Source organism: Buteo buteo, chromosome 10, assembly GCF_964188355.1.
Source record: "Buteo buteo chromosome 10, bButBut1.hap1.1, whole genome shotgun sequence".
Taxonomy (NCBI): Eukaryota; Metazoa; Chordata; class Aves; order Accipitriformes; family Accipitridae; genus Buteo; species Buteo buteo.
In genome coordinates this window covers 27,639,087-27,654,945 of record NC_134180.1, presented here as the reverse complement: position 1 = coordinate 27,654,945, position 15,859 = coordinate 27,639,087, and the positions used below count along the sequence as shown (strand labels likewise).

At 36.1% G+C, this 15,859-nt stretch overlaps 1 protein-coding gene across 1 annotated transcript in view; it reads left to right on the top strand.

The window, feature by feature from the left end:
• HS2ST1 (heparan sulfate 2-O-sulfotransferase 1) overlaps window positions 1-13,467 on the top strand; it is an 84,748-nt gene extending 71,281 nt beyond the window's left edge. Inside the window, exons 4-7 of the mRNA XM_075039080.1 lie at window positions 1,391-1,529; window positions 5,081-5,178; window positions 6,383-6,540; window positions 7,589-13,467. Of these exons, the coding sequence (XP_074895181.1) occupies window positions 1,391-1,529; window positions 5,081-5,178; window positions 6,383-6,540; window positions 7,589-7,815 (622 nt within the window). The 3' untranslated portion in view covers window positions 7,816-13,467. The remainder of the gene's footprint in view (window positions 1-1,390; window positions 1,530-5,080; window positions 5,179-6,382; window positions 6,541-7,588) is intronic.
• Window positions 13,468-15,859: the final 2,392 nt, after the last annotated feature.

Sequence of the window (15,859 nt, the reverse complement as noted above, 5' to 3'; positions counted from 1 at the left end):
AACCTGAAAGAGGGTGCCCTTCAAAGTCTGGACTTTGCATCAAAATGGTTGAAACATTCACACGCTCCTATTTTGCGGACTGTGGGGAGTAAGAGCTGGCATACAGACAGATGTCAGCCATGCTGCCTTTAACTGCTACAGTCTGATTCATTGGTACTCTACTAGCAACATCTGAAGAATCAATTGCTCTTTCTGTAGCCTTTAACGATTTCTGTATCTGTAGTGCTGGTCTTTGCCAAAGTAATGCCTTTTATTGTTTTTTTCTAACTTCCTCTTTTCTGCTGCTTATTCTATGTTTCTGTTCTTCAGCTTTTCAACTTAAGATTCCTCATATGAGCAGTATCTTGTTTTATAATTTACAGAGTGCCACTTTATCAATAAAGGTACTGCGTCTTAAGACTACCAGTGCTCCCTGTTTTAGCCAAGCTAGGAGGCTAGAATGGCCCTCTGTCAGTGCAGAACACTTTACCAGTTTGCATGGGAACAAAAGAGAATTTTTTTTCTGGCTCCTAGCTTTACTTCAGGGCACTTTACACGCTTGTAATTTCCATTGTGATATAACCTCTTTAGTGTTTGGATACCATATGTATTTGCCACAGTAATGTCTCGAATAGAAAAGAATAGAAAAGTGAGAAATGTAGCATAAAAGCTGACTTGAACGTAGATCATTGAAAGGCAGCATTTGCACAAAACAGTTTTGGAGGTTTAAATCTTTCTCGTGCGTCCTATGAGCTTACCACCTCATTTCATCAAGCTTCCTGTTTGTACCGCAGTAAATCAAAATTGGCTTAGGGTAAATGTCTAAGAGAAAAATTTGTATCTTTAGATAGAGAAGTTAATATGGTTACAGATACAGTCTTAGGCTTATATTTAATAAGCATAGCCATTTGGATTCAACCTAGGTAATGGATGGGCTCTGAGCTCTGTCTTCCTTCTCTTAGAGTTCACATCTCTGGCAACTGGAGACCTGCCAGGAAAACCACTTGCAGCGTTGCATGGCACAGTTCAGGAGGGCAGGAATCAGTATCAAACTTCCCTGTCCCTATTATAAACACGTATGTGCCTGCTAGACTAATTAAGGCATTTCTAGAGTCAGGATGGTTGTATAAACATTTTTAGTATCTATTGTGTGAGAATGTTTCAGTTTTGTTTGTTTCTCTAATAAAAAAGCCTAAAATCACAATCCTATGAAAACTGAAATTGAACTGACTTTCACATCCATGTAATGCACTGGATATGAGGATGGGAGGAAGTGATCTTTAAGCTTCCTCTCACCACCATCACCTCTGTATATAGATTTCAGTTGTATCATTAGAGACAGGCTTTTAAGTATTAGATGAGAAGCTTTGATTTGGCCTTTAAAAGACTTTTTTTCTCTCTTTTACTTTAGATTTGGTGTTAAAAAGAAACCAATTTACATAAATGTCATAAGAGATCCTATAGAACGACTAGTTTCTTATTATTACTTTCTGCGCTTTGGAGATGATTACAGACCAGGGCTACGGAGGCGAAAACAAGGGGATAAAAAGGTAAAGTACGCTTTATTATATATGTTGTTCTTACCAAAGTTAATGTGAAAACTATTTTAAAAAAAGTCCTGATAAAAGCTGAATAGTTCTTGTATCAGCCTTGGTGATGATGGTGGCTTTGTAAATTATATATTCCCCCCTTTGTGTCTGTACTGGACTAGATCGTAACATTAAGTATGTTTTTGTAACCTTATAAATTCACCATATGTTGCAATTTGTTAAGAAAAATTAAATAAAATTAAAAATTGTTTTCAGGTATTCAGAATTGTAAGTATCAAGTTAAGCTTATCCTCCTATGTAAAAAAATCTACATCTCTTCTTGTTGAAGACTGAGAGACATTTTTCACCAAAAGCTGTAGAACTGCTGATGCTTTGACTTTGATGTTGGGGGTTTTTTTATAATTAGCAAGCAATTTTTTTAAAAAAATGTAAATATTGCAATGGAATTGTATAAAGAGTCTGCCTGAAAACTGGAGTATGACTCATACATTTCTATACTTTTTCCATCTGTCTTAGGTTGCTGTAAGAGTAGTTCAGGTTAGCATATTCAAACCTTGATTACTAATACAGTTTCAGAATGGGAACATAATATATTTATTCCAGAAATAATTTATACATCCACTGTCATGGTTTGCAGTAAGACATTTGTTGGAGCATGTTGCTTTGGACTTTTCTTAAATCAGGAAGAAAAGTAGGGTATTAAGTATATGAATATAGCTTATAAAAGTATAGTTCGAACAGTGTGGAAGCTTTTATATGCTGTAAGGGGGGGGGTTGTACTTTAGAGAGCCAAACATTTTCTAAGATTTCAGTGGCAACATTTTCTTAAACTGATGAAATTTTTCTGTAATGTTGACAATTTAGTGTAGCACTATGTGAATACCAAGAGACTTTGAAAAGAAAAAAAAAACCCTAAGCAAAAATCACACTGAAGACAGCTTAGTCTATAATCACCGTAACAACTAATAAATGTGACTAATCATTTCGTGTGCACCCCTCGATCCAAACGGTGTTTTTTAAATACTGGGAACAGACCATTCCCTTTTTCTTTCCAGCTGATAACTAACTGGTCCTCTGTTATTTAGGATTTGGCGCCATCTTCAGCTACTGTATTTCAGTTTATACAGACATCCTACAGCATAGGCAGAGGAAAGCTTCAAGCAGAACAAATTGAAATTAAGCTTAAAAACTGTGTCTTCATGGAACTGGTTACAGAAATGATTTGCTGATATGGTATCATAGAGGCATTTTTAAAAAGAGATAGGATCTCATCTTTTGTAACCTACTCTGTTCCTTTTCATGAGGAGCATGATTTGGCCAGTGGAATTTCTTCCTGGTGGAGGTCAACGAGTTGGAAAGCTGAGCATGCTACCAAGTCTAAGCTGTTTATAGGACTTAATATTTATTAAAAAGAGTGAAATTTAACAGTGTTGTTTTAGTTTTGAATTAATCAGAACAGCCTTGTTAGGTAGTCACTGGGAAACATTAAGCCAAAATCCCTAATGCTACTGCTTGGTAGACTGCACTGTAAGCTCTGATTTGCTGGAAGAAGTTGAAATGCATTCCTATTTATAATGTTTGTAATACATTGCATTAATAATTTTATGTTTTTCTATTAAAGATGCTTTTTTTCATTTTGTCACTAGCATACCACTTTATTTAGGTCTGAGACTTAGTTGTTGCCCTACAGATTTAACTTGTCCTGTAAGCATCTCTAGGTCATTTGAAGTGAAATTGATTTGTTATGCCAAGTTTTAGGGTTTCTTTCATTTAAATCAGGTAATACTATTTTTCCATGTTGTATCCAAGAAAACTGTACGTATATAGATGGTGTCAATTTTAGATACATTAGATAAAAAATTCAGTAAGCTCAAAAATGGATTGACCCAGTTGCACTACTATAACACTCTTCTAATCTGTGTTATAGTAGATTCACTAAGAGCTCTTAAAATGAAAAGTAGGGAAGGTCAAAAATGCAATCTGTCTAATGGAAGTTAATTGTTTCTTTATTAAGTGGAAAGGAATCTCAACGTACTTTACACCCTCACCCCCTCCCAGTCCATATCACAGCATTTATATGCAAGAGTTCTTCATTCATTTTCTTTCTATATACCTGTGCTTCCACAGTTATAGATAGCTTGACTCCAAGAACAGAGTCTGTAAAGACAAGTGTTTCCTATAATAAAATCTCTGGATGGGGTAGTCAAGGTAAGTATATAAGAGAAAGTGGGGAAGCAGGCCTGTCTTATTTCATCTTACTTAGAAAATTACTTACTTACTTTTGTGTATTAATTATAAAATAACCTGCAGGTATAAGCAAAGAAGTCTTTCTTTTGACAAATGCCAGTTCATATTTAGTATATAACATTCATAAATTAGCAGGTGCATTTAAATAATTTAGATCTTAGGTAATGTTGATGTTATAAAGTACTCCTGATAGATCGGTGCAGAGTTTCTTTAGAGAACTATGCTAGAGAAAGCATACCAATGTCTTGTTTTCCTAGTTAAGCTGCATTTTTATCTGTGGTATGTGACATGTATAAGCTATTAGAAACTTAAAGTGCAATGTGGACCAAGACACCACAGGTTAATCCCTGCTTTGGCCTGATAACAGTAGTTTTTTTCAGATTATCTCAGAAACTTCACCTCAAAACAGAAGCAAAGGACATGGTCCTTGTTCTAACACTGAATAATTAAACAAATGCATTTTTACATAGTTGTTGTGAACAGAAACTTGTAATTGTACAGAAGAAACACTCTGAAAAGTTGTCTGTGTGATCACTTATTTGTTATTAAATAATTTTTTAAAAATCTGCCCTAGATACATGGCTTATATCTTGATTAGAAATAGCATAACTACTTACTTTATGGTGACTAGGTAAAATATTTACAAATTCTTTCCAGTGCTAATGGAGTTCTTATTGTAACTGTGTTATTGCAGTTGAAACTCTGTGTTGCTACAGCTGTCTATCCACATAGAGCAATGTTATATGGAATATTCTGTTATGCAGTGAAGAACTTGCTTTCACTTCTTGTGATTGCCAAAACCAAATTAGCCTCTGAAATGGCAGTTATTTGTCATAATATTTAAAATGTAATGGAACATTGTTTAATCTACAACATAAAATGCACAGTGTTCTATGGTATAAAGATCCAGCTGTTCTAGTAATCCTGATGGCATTTGATGCTGTATCTTTAGTGACTTCTTTTGTAAGGGAAAAATAATGATACCAATACTTATTGACTTTTTGCTTGTTTTGACATATAGTGTTTATCAAGGTTATATCAAAGGTATATCAAATGTATGAGGTAAGATCAAATTGTTCATTAGTTCTAACCATAAAAGACTGTCCAAGTACTATTTTAATTGAGATGAATAGGTCCTCCAAATACCACTGTGAAAGCAAGGCTTGAAAAAATTGGGCTTTTTTTCCCTTTCATATCATATCTTGTGGTTTTTTGTCCCAGCTACATTTAGCAACTAACCAGGTTGAGATGTTTGATACTTATGCTAGATTTTAAAGCTCAGGTCAATTTTGTCTTTGTTGCAGACCTTTGATGAATGTGTGGCAGCTGGAGGTTCAGACTGTGCTCCAGAGAAACTTTGGCTTCAAATTCCGTTCTTCTGTGGCCACAGCTCCGAATGCTGGTAGGGGGGAAAATGTAGCTTAAGTTGTTAGTCAAGTATATCAGTGCTGAAATCTAAACTTAACAAATTTTTAATATGTAGCACAGTTGGGGAAAGTGTGAGGGACTGGACAGAGTGAAGCAGCAGGTACTTTAGTAACATATTTTCTTTTGAAGATGCTTTTTACCCAAGCAATATATTAGGGTACTGTATCAGCAGTGCTATGAGAGAAAACACGTTTTCAATTTTAGAAATAATTTTTGTAGATTTGGAGTCTTGATGTTTTTCTCTTATGTCAGGCTACAATATCCATCTTTCTGATCAGACATATTTTGTTCAAGCCCCTAGAGTTTCTGTGGAGAATAAAATAATTGAGATCAGGATAAATTTATCTTCTTAAACCTTTACCAGACATCTAGTAGTCAATGCTACTTAGTAGAAACTGAACAAAAGCAAATAGTGTCCATCTGTCAATGCAGCATGTTTTATAACAATGGCACAGACTTTTAAAAACTCTTTAGCAAATTAAAAAAAAAAAAAGAATACAAAGGACATAGATGATTTGAAGGATTCTGAGTGAAATCAAGGGCAATTATTTGTCAAAGGTACTGTTCATCCAAACATAAGCAAAGTAAATCACCACTTGGGAGCTCCTCTTTCAGTGCCTGTTGGTCATACCTATCTACACTTGGGCCAGGTGGAGAAGCAGAGAAAGAAAGAACAAACTCTGAACCTGTCTTTTTACTCTGTCTAGAGCTATAAAAAGGAGGAAAAAATGTCAGTTTAATTTCTGTCTGTTGTTCAGTAGGGAAGTCTTCCCATTAAGCACAATGACTTTCTAGTTCAGAATTATGCTTGTAGGGTGCAAAAGGGAAGGTGTGTTCTTACCAGAACCATTTCTGGTATCTAATGTGAAAGTGGAGAGCAAGTATTGACATTGAGAAAACGTAAATCATAAAAAATTGCATTAATAGAGACAGTAACTCTATACACACACTTCTTTTTTTTGTGGATGAATTATTAGTGAAAATAACTAGAGTTGTCAAATTTTTAGATAACACAGATGAGAGAAACTGGAAAGGGAAATGAAGTTAGGAATGGTTATAACTTCAAATGAGTCTTGCCTTTCCTATACAAACGTCCTGTTATGAAGTAATCTCCATCTAGGGACCAAGAATTGTTGGCTGACATCACAATTCGCTGCAATTGTTCTCTGTCATTTTAGGAATGTGGGAAGCAGATGGGCTTTGGAACAAGCCAAATACAATCTGATTAATGAATACTTCCTAGTGGGAGTTACTGAAGAGCTTGAAGACTTTATCATGTTATTGGAGGCGGCTTTGCCCCGGTTCTTCAGGGGTGCCACAGAACTGTATCGTACAGGTATTTAAATGGTTGATTTCCATGGATTTTTCATCCTCTTGTCACTTTTTAAAATGTGAATTCTTTAAACCTGGATGACTAGTTTTGAGTCTCTGCCAGGTGTGCCTCTCAGTTGGCTGATGTTCCTACAGAAGAGACAAACTCTTTAAAAGACTATCAGTTCAAATTTTTGAGGGCAGCCCAAATATCTTCCTGCCTTACACAAATTGCAAATATTTAAGACTGGGGTAAAGGCAGTTCTGTAAGTATTCCACACTTGAAAAATTGTGACAGGTGTTTATCAGAATGTTTTTGGAAAGTCTTCCAGGCGCAGATTTCCATTTCCTCAGAAGCCCTGCTGACGAGATCAGCTGTGCTTGATGCAACCTGGTTTGCTGTGCAAAAAGGCCCAAGGGATGCAAAGGCCCAAGTACATGCTTATCTTCCTGGGTCATAGTAAGACGTTTGTTATATAGCTAGTAGCTCAGTTTCTGGGAGCTGGCCATCCAACTTATGACAAAGAAAAGGTCCATCTTAGCAGGGCTTCTATCTGCAAATAGAGGGAGAAAAGGCTCTGATACATAGAGCCTAGACATGTAGTATTAACAAATTGATTATAAAGCAACAGATAGCACTTCTTGGGGAAAATGCTGTCATCATTTTGGTCATCTTTGTCTCATGAAAGAAGTCTCTTGCTCTGCAGTTTTTAAAGTTCTTAACATTGATACCAGATTAACATCTAAATAATTAATTTTGAAAGACCAATCTTACCCCAAGTACATTATGTGGAGTAATCTTGTTCCTTAAATGAAGTGTTCATTCCCTGGGTTTATTACAGTAAGGAGGAAGAATTGAAAGAACTGATGCAAAATTCATTAACATTTAGTGAGAGAGACTGCAATTTTCCAGCCCTGCATGTTATGTTAATAAATCCTGGGTTAAATTCTGTCACTTCTAATGCAGTTTATCAACATGCTAAGAGTATAAAACTCTGTAAATAAAAGGACTGTAAATGTTTTTTAATCATGTGAACTTTAAAGTGAAATTACTGCTTTCATTTTGCATTTAGGAAAGAAGTCCCATCTTAGGAAAACAACTGAGAAAAAACTTCCCACAAAAGAAACTATTGCCAAGCTACAACAGTCTGAAATCTGGAAAATGGAGAATGAGTTCTATGAATTTGCACTGGAGCAATTTCAGTTTGTCAGAGCACATGCAGTTCGGGAAAAAGATGGAGAACTGTATATTCTGGCTCAAAACTTTTTCTATGAAAAGATTTACCCTAAATCAAACTAAGAACACTATACTGTTAGATTTATGGACCTAAATCTTTGGTCACATCGTCATCTTAGTCCTCAGCCATGGAAACTAGATTGCTTGTAGACCTCCAAGACGTTTCGTTATAGATCTGAGAAAAGTGGGCTGTGGATCACCTCCAGGGCGTTGGATACCAGCTAACTATGTTGGTAATCCAGAAGCAAAGGCTTCATTTCTTTTATCTAACTGTACTTTCAGTGGGAGTTAATATCCTTTACCTGAAGAAATCTACACTTTAATTTGGAGCAATTAATATACAGCAGTTCTAGTTGAAAATATAAACAAATTCTGTTGATGCTCTTTTTAATCTTCTTTTTTTTTTTTTTTTTTTTCATTTATACTTCTGTGAAGAGGAAATAATTTTTCCCAGCTTTCAACATGGAAATTTTGATTGTGTACAACATGAGTAGTGTTAATAACTGGTTGACATCTGTGCTTTGTTTTTGTGAGCCATGTCACATGATATTGATTGGGATGGTTAATCATGTTCTGCTGAGAAATGCTGCTGCTGCTGGAATTGCCCATATTTATATATGTGGTTTTATTAAAAAATTACAACTAATCATTAGTGTTAAAACATCATTTCCACGTTAATATTGTAAAAAGTTAAAGAATCAGAGCAGTGGGGTTTTTGTTTTATTTTCTATCCCCACCACCACTGACTGAGGTTGGGAAAACTATGAAGAAAGTTGGTATTGTCTGCAGTTCTAGCTGATCCTTACACAGTGGTATAAAAATCGTAAATTCAGTATTAAGTTTCTCCATGGATTCTTTGTAATAATTGTAAACTGAGGTATTGGTGAATCCATATTATGACTCCATTAGTGAGCTGTGGTATGGTTAGGGTTTTCCTACTACTTCGATACTTTTACCTGTAGAATATTTTTACTAAGGTGCTTTATAATGTGTTTTAAAGCATTGCATTTACAAAAGGAGTAAAATGCTGTAAATACTGCTTATTTTATGTATTTGGACCAAAAGGTTTAAAGTAACTAGTTTAAAGTGGGTTTTTGCACCAGTTCTGTTATGTGTGAAGTGAAAAACATCACATCTATTTCCTGGTAAACTGTTGGACATTGCTGAAATGCACTTCAGTGACCTCTCTGACTTCAATACCAGAACGTTGTCCAGGGATTCTCTTTACAGAAATGTAGTCCTCATCCTTTTATTATGGTAAGAGGGAAAGAAGAAAAATGTCATGTGTAGTCTGGTTGAGAAAGATGCAGTGAACTTGATTGACATAATTGTATTTATGTAACTGCCTTATGTGACTATTGTAAATTCGTGAGTTGCCATTATTAACAATGTGAAACACCTGGTAGATGAAGTAAATTGAAATTTGAGAACAGATGTTTGGGGCCACTGCATTATAACAAATGGCAGTGGAGAACTACAAGAATTTTCCTATTGAATTTTCTTAAAGATCTGAGTATTTACACATCTTACACCTGCCTTTTCTTAAAGTGCTTTTCACAGGGTTTAATGGGGGAAGGCACTGAGGAGACAAAGTAAGGAATGGTGGTAAAGGTTTAAATTCCTAAGGGATGATGCTGAAAGCTTAGTTTAAAATTACCAAGTGGAGTTTCTTTAACCAGCTTGTTCTTATAATGAAAACAAAGGAAATGGAAAATGGTCTGTGAACTGGATGTCTGCAGCCAAAAGCAACAGTCCAATTACAGAGAGGATAATGAGAGACTATCAAGTACATCTTGCATTTTCTTTGTGTTCTTGGATTTTTCCCTTTGAATTTTAAAAATAGATCTCGCTTTGTTCTTCCCAAATAATCAGGGAATTTCCTTCTGATAGCTTACCATTTATATAGCATGAACCATGCATAAGATTTCCTGTTCTAGTTCTTGTCTATTGACGTCATTAATATTGCCAGCATGTTTGGGAATAGGATGTGTTGGTTCACACGTGAAGACATGTTTCCTACCTAAAGAAAGGAACCGAGGAGTCATACACAAGAAGTAGCTAACGGAGATCTAAAAATTTTCATAAGAAAGCAGTAACTTTTTGGGAAAAAAAAATAGTATTTATAATCCCAGCAAAGATTATCCACTCAGTGATAGTTTTATGTTAGGTATTATTTTGACTATGTTGTTTGCCTTCAGAATAATTTGGATCAGTTTACCTTCTTGAGTCTCCTTCAGAATTTTCAAAAGGGTACCTCTAAGAGAGCAGAAGAGTTTACCAAGTGAAAACATAAAATATTCATCTAAGTATTGAAATAGGTGTGTAGACAAATGCTTCTGTATTGACAAGAAAAAAATAGGCAAAACTTCTACTGGTTTCAGTAGGGTCTACAGAAACCTCTTCTATTCTGTAAGCAATTTTAAAAGTTGTGTTTCTTTTTTTTCCTTCCAGAATTTAGAATTTCTTAATTATGAGTATTCAGTAACAAAAATAATAGAACAACATAATTCTTTTTTACTTTTAAGGGCAATATATTTTTCATAGTTCATATAAGAAAACACATTTTGTTCAATCAGGTATCACTTCCTGTTCTTTGCTGTGAACTGACAGGGTTGAGACAAACAAGAATTTTAGGAATATTTTTTTAAAATGCTAGCTGCAATTGGAGAGGTATTCATTCCAGACATACTCTGAAAATGTTGTTGTCTGTGGAACACAGAAGGAATCGAGACTGTCTACTTTTATATCTAGTGCAACCATTAGGTCAACAGTGAACTTTTAGAATCCTTTGAATTCAGACCTATCAAACTTGGATTTCCTAAAAGACAGTTTAGGGAAAGGAGCTTACAGATTTTTAATAACCTGCTCTTTTCATCTTCTATTCAGAGATGGAAGCAATCCAAATTGTTGGTATTAAAAATATTTTACAGTATATAAACAGAATGTATCTTGTGTATTTTCCCTTAATGACTATAATGAAAAGCAGCAATACATGGATTTTTGTGGTTGCAGGTTGTATGATCAGTAAACTTACTATGCAACCTCCTGAACATGGATCTTTTAACTGAAGTCACTGTAGTGTCTGCACAGGAGTGAGATTGGCATTTTGCAGAGCTAAGTTCATTTGAAAGGTGCTGAAATGCTCATATCTATCTATCTATCTATATGGTTGAGAGTAGGTTTTGTTACACTGTTCTGTACTTTTTGTACAAAATTAACAACCAGATTTTGTGCAAAACTGTAGCCCTGTTGAAACTCTTAATGTCAGCATAATGGTGCCAGGTCCGGCTGTGCTGGTAACTACATAGCCATAACCACAGCATGCCTGGAGCACAGCACTTGTGATACACCGGGCAGTGTTGACAGGAGAGCAACAGTTTTTTTAGCTCCTTCCCCTAATAATTCTGCAGCCATGCAACAAGAATTTCACTCTTATTTTGTTAGTGCGTCTATAAGCAGACACAAGGCTAGGGTGCAGAATGTCCTATGTGCATGTTCCCGCTTGCTCTGGGTTCATTTTCAAGCGGTCTCTATTAATGATACGCTGATCATGGCTTCGTTTTCAAACAGGCATGGAAATTTATAGCTATACAATACAGGAGAGGAAGAAGCAGCCCATCCTGGTCATTTGAAATGCCTTTTCTGGGTACTTAGTTTTTCTGAAGATACTTAACTATTTTTAATTTCCAGGAATAAACATTTGCTTATTTATGGTCTCAGAGCAGTTCTATTTTATGTCAGGGAAAATTCACTTATTTTCTGTTACAATTCTGCTAAAATTTTCCATTAAGCTTACCTGGCGTTGCTAAGTGTGTATATGACAAAAAGGTAAATGGATGACGCTCTCTGAACTGTACTCCTTAAGCAGTTGGTGGAAAAGCCTGATTCAAGTGCACTGCCAATTTGGCTCTTCAAAACCAGAGCATATTTTATGACTACTAGAGATTAAATTTAAGGAAACTGTAAGGCTGCTTAGTTGCATGGATGCTTCCTTTGCTGTAAGCCTATGCAACTATGTAACCTTTGCGGCAGTATTTATAGAACAAGCCCTCTTCCTGAGGCTTTTCTGGAGCATAATTATAAATGTTCATACACTTGTACTGTCTGATATTTACATCAGCAGCTTTCTGTAGCTTCTGTAAAAAGAGACAGGTTTGTGAGCATTTCTAAAGCAGTACTGAATGTAATTTTGAAAAACATGGATTGTGCTTCATTACTTTTTTTCTTTTTTAACACACACACAGCTAAATAGTGCCTTTTTTCCTCACAATCCATGTTGAAGATGCTCGCTCCCACTCACCCTACGTAAATTGATTCGTTTGTGCAATACTATTCCAACTTGAAACCATTTTGTCACAGCTGTTTGAGAAATAATCTCCATTTTTCCTTACTATGCTGCCAGCTTTCTGTTGTTGAAGTGTTTCAGTTGATTACCTAATGCAAATGCTATAAAATAAAACACCCAGTGGGAAGGGGAAAGAAAAGAAGTCTGGTGTCCTGTCTTAATATTTGCATGTCACATTCACATTAAATGGTTTTTTTTCTGGAAGATGTTGTTATGCAGTATTGTGAACTTCGTTTGCGGCTAGTGCGATTTTGGAGGGCAGGGGCAAGCTGGAGCGTAGCTTATCTGTAATAATTTCATATAGCTATAACCAAATATATTTATAGGCCTTTAGAATTTGCATTGGGCTTTCTGGCCAGAAATGTAATAAATTTGCAGAGGGTATACACTGTGCTGAAAGTGTCAATGGAAAGTTCTTAATATTAAAACTGAGATTTGTAAGAACAGAAAACCGGCATTAAAACAATGCATTGATAAATACGTGCTTCCCTGCCTGAGGAAACAAATGACCTGACCGATTACTGTGGTACTGGAAGACGCCTAGTTACTGCGGTGATGAATATGGTATAAGAACTTGAGTAGAACAGAAATGTCATTTGCATTTGTAAGCAAGCACTTAAACCAAGCAAATATAGCGAGCATGGGTACGCTACTCTGTTTAGGATTTCTGATACGTGCTGTAACCATTGCCCTATAAACACTCCTAGCTGCCTGCACTATGGAGCTGAACAGTCATCTGACCCAGCCAAGTTTCTTAATGCAATAGTTCCTAAAGATTTAGTTGTCAGCCTTGATGATTAAGAACGATCATGCAGTTACTCAGCAACTTCCACTTGAGGATTTTGATGGCTTTTAAATCCCCCTTTTGTTGAAACTAGACTTTTCCCTACTTCCATCAGTGGAAGTGATAGGTGTAATTGTGCACAGGAAACAAAGTCTCTCTGCTTTTATCAGCCAGGGGGAAGTGGAGGAAAAAATTGCCTATATAAAGGTACAGGACTTCCTAAGGTCACTGCACCTCTTGCTGAAATGATGTAGTAAACAAAATGACAGGCAAAAAAAAATTACAATACAAAAAAATGCTTTATTTAAAATGACAGTAGCTTCTCCTGTGAAGGACAGAATGACTGTAGTGTTACAGATATGTATTAAAAACTGGTTGAACATTTTTTTTAACTGATGCTGCCATTTGCACAGGTAATTAATCTCATCGGTTGGAATTCATGGGAGGAGAGTGAAAGAAGGGAAAGGGTTTTTTTGTTCATTTTTTTCAGGTCCTGTATTTTCATTTTCTTTATTGTTTGAATCTTGCATTTGATTTCAGTATAATTTCCTTACTTCTTAATAAAATACAAGAAGTTGCTAGTGAATGTCAAAGCAATGTCCAGATGTTTTCTTCAAGCACAAGTCCCCTGCTATGACCTCCCCCTGGCTTCATTACCACATAACACAGATGTGGTAACTTTCAATAAGAGCTAATTTAAAGGACTAATAATACTCTTTATTAAAAAAAACCTCTACAAAGAACACCTGTGGCCTAAAAATGAAGGCTTTGAGACCTTTCACCTTGTCATAATAACCAACTGCATCCTCATAAAAATGGAAAATACTGTGATAAACATTCTCTGCCCATTTTCTGCACATTTACAAGGCTGGTCCTGAATCCACTCTCAGATTTGCTGCACACAGACATTAACTTCTCATAATAAATATGACTGTCAAAATAATTGCACAAAGAACAGCTACCCATCTTCCTATTGAAAAAAAAAAAAATCTCGGAGAAAAATAGATTAAAATGGTGATTCATGGGAATTGTGGTTATAGTTCAAGTCTACAGCTATCGCATTCCTCTGATGCTTTAAGAAATAGTTCACTACCTTGCTGTATGCATACATGTGTTGTTTCACCCTGCTATTGACATGAATTCATCTGTATTTTTCAACTAAGGCATTGTATTTCAAACATAAATTCATTATTAATAAGGAATAACACTGTTCTATTTTGAGAAAGAAACATACCTAATTTGGTATGATAATTTAAATGCTCTAACTCAACCAGAACTCTGGGTTTGAAGCAGCAGTTACTGGAAAATATTATGAACTGTCTCTTTACCAAAAAAAGAAAAAAAATTAGTCTAGAGAATAATGGTCTTCTGGCCCTAAAGACGTTATTGTCTTGACAAATATTGATTGCCATTTTTAGCACAGAATAGAATTTGGCATCCTTAATCTCCTTTATTTAGAATTTAATAACTTTTAAAATGTTGCGTGACTTGGAGAATTGGCAAGGGGAAAAGGAATGCTTAACTGCTAGAGACTTGTGCAGTTACAGGCTGGCTTTGTCAAGACTGCCTCACTGCAGTGTGTAATGATGAGTGACTGCATGGGTAAACATGGTATAAAGCGGTCGATACAGTAAGAAAGGGTATATATGCATCTGTGACGACAGTTTGTAAAGAATGCAGAGGAAAGTGCAGGCAGAAATATAAACCGCTACATGAGATTGCAGTAATTCCTTGAGTTAACAGCTATGATGGCTATCTTTGGCCTAATTATCTGCTTTGGATCTTCAGTGCCTTCCCTTGACTGAATTAATGAATTCAAAGTTGCAGCCATCAAGGCTACTGCTATTATAAGCAAGGCCTGTACACCAACAAATGAAATGTCTCCTATTTATAACCCCAGACCAAATACCTACTTCCAGCACTTTGCTCTAGTACTACTTATAGCTAAGCTATAGATCTGGAAAAGCAGATTACGTTGACTGGGAGGCTTGTCTGCACTGCATTTGAGGCCCTTGCTTCTTGAAGATAAAATAGTAACTGCACAATAGAAGTCACATCCATGAAGTCTGGGGGAAAGCATCTTATGTGGAGCAAAAATTGTGTGCTTTTTTTGGTGTCCATTCAGAATGAGTTCACTGGCTCAGGCAGATTCCAACCAGACATCTGTTAATACTAAAGGCTACTTCAGAGAGACGGTTGGAAACCTGAGGTTTACTTTTAGCAAAAATTGCTGTAAACATTGTTTTTCCACAAAACTTTTCAACAAAGGTTTTGGGTTCTTGGGTTTTGGTTTTTTTTCCATAAGATAAATGGGGAATTTTTCCCTTAAAAACAGAGAAAAACAGGAAAACATCAGTGCCCCCACTACCCCAGCAAACATTCTTTGTCAGTGCCTCCCCCCCCCCCCCCCCCCAAGTGCATGGAAAAATGTATTGAGAGCGTATGACATCTGTGTTCAGCCTCTCCCTTTTCTCAGCTGGCTCTGTGAGATAGCGTAATAGGTTTCATTCCTTCACAAGCCTTCCAAAGGACAAGTCTTATCTTGCAGGTATTGTTGTAGGACATGAGATCATGCTCCAATATGGAGTTTATCAAACTTGGTGTTTACTCAGGATCACCTTTGAGAGTCTGGTGGCAATAGAGGTCCCTGTCCTGCATGTTGGAGGTAGTGCTTGTGTATTGTGCTGAATTGGCTCGTGCACGCCAGTGACTGTGTATACAACAGTTTGGATACATTTACCCAATATATCTGGCAGTCACTTCATCTAGCAAGGATATTTAACTTGTGTATATTTTTTTTAAGTCTTTTGTGCAGGACAAGTGCCTGACAAGCCGAGAATCAGGCTGCAATGAACAGGTTTTATTAACTAAAGCTTTGCAGCCAGCTCACGTGTAACTGTGGTTCCATACCTCCTCCTCCCCAACTCACCTGTCCAGGAATGTCCTCTTACATATATATATGTACACGTGTGTGTCTA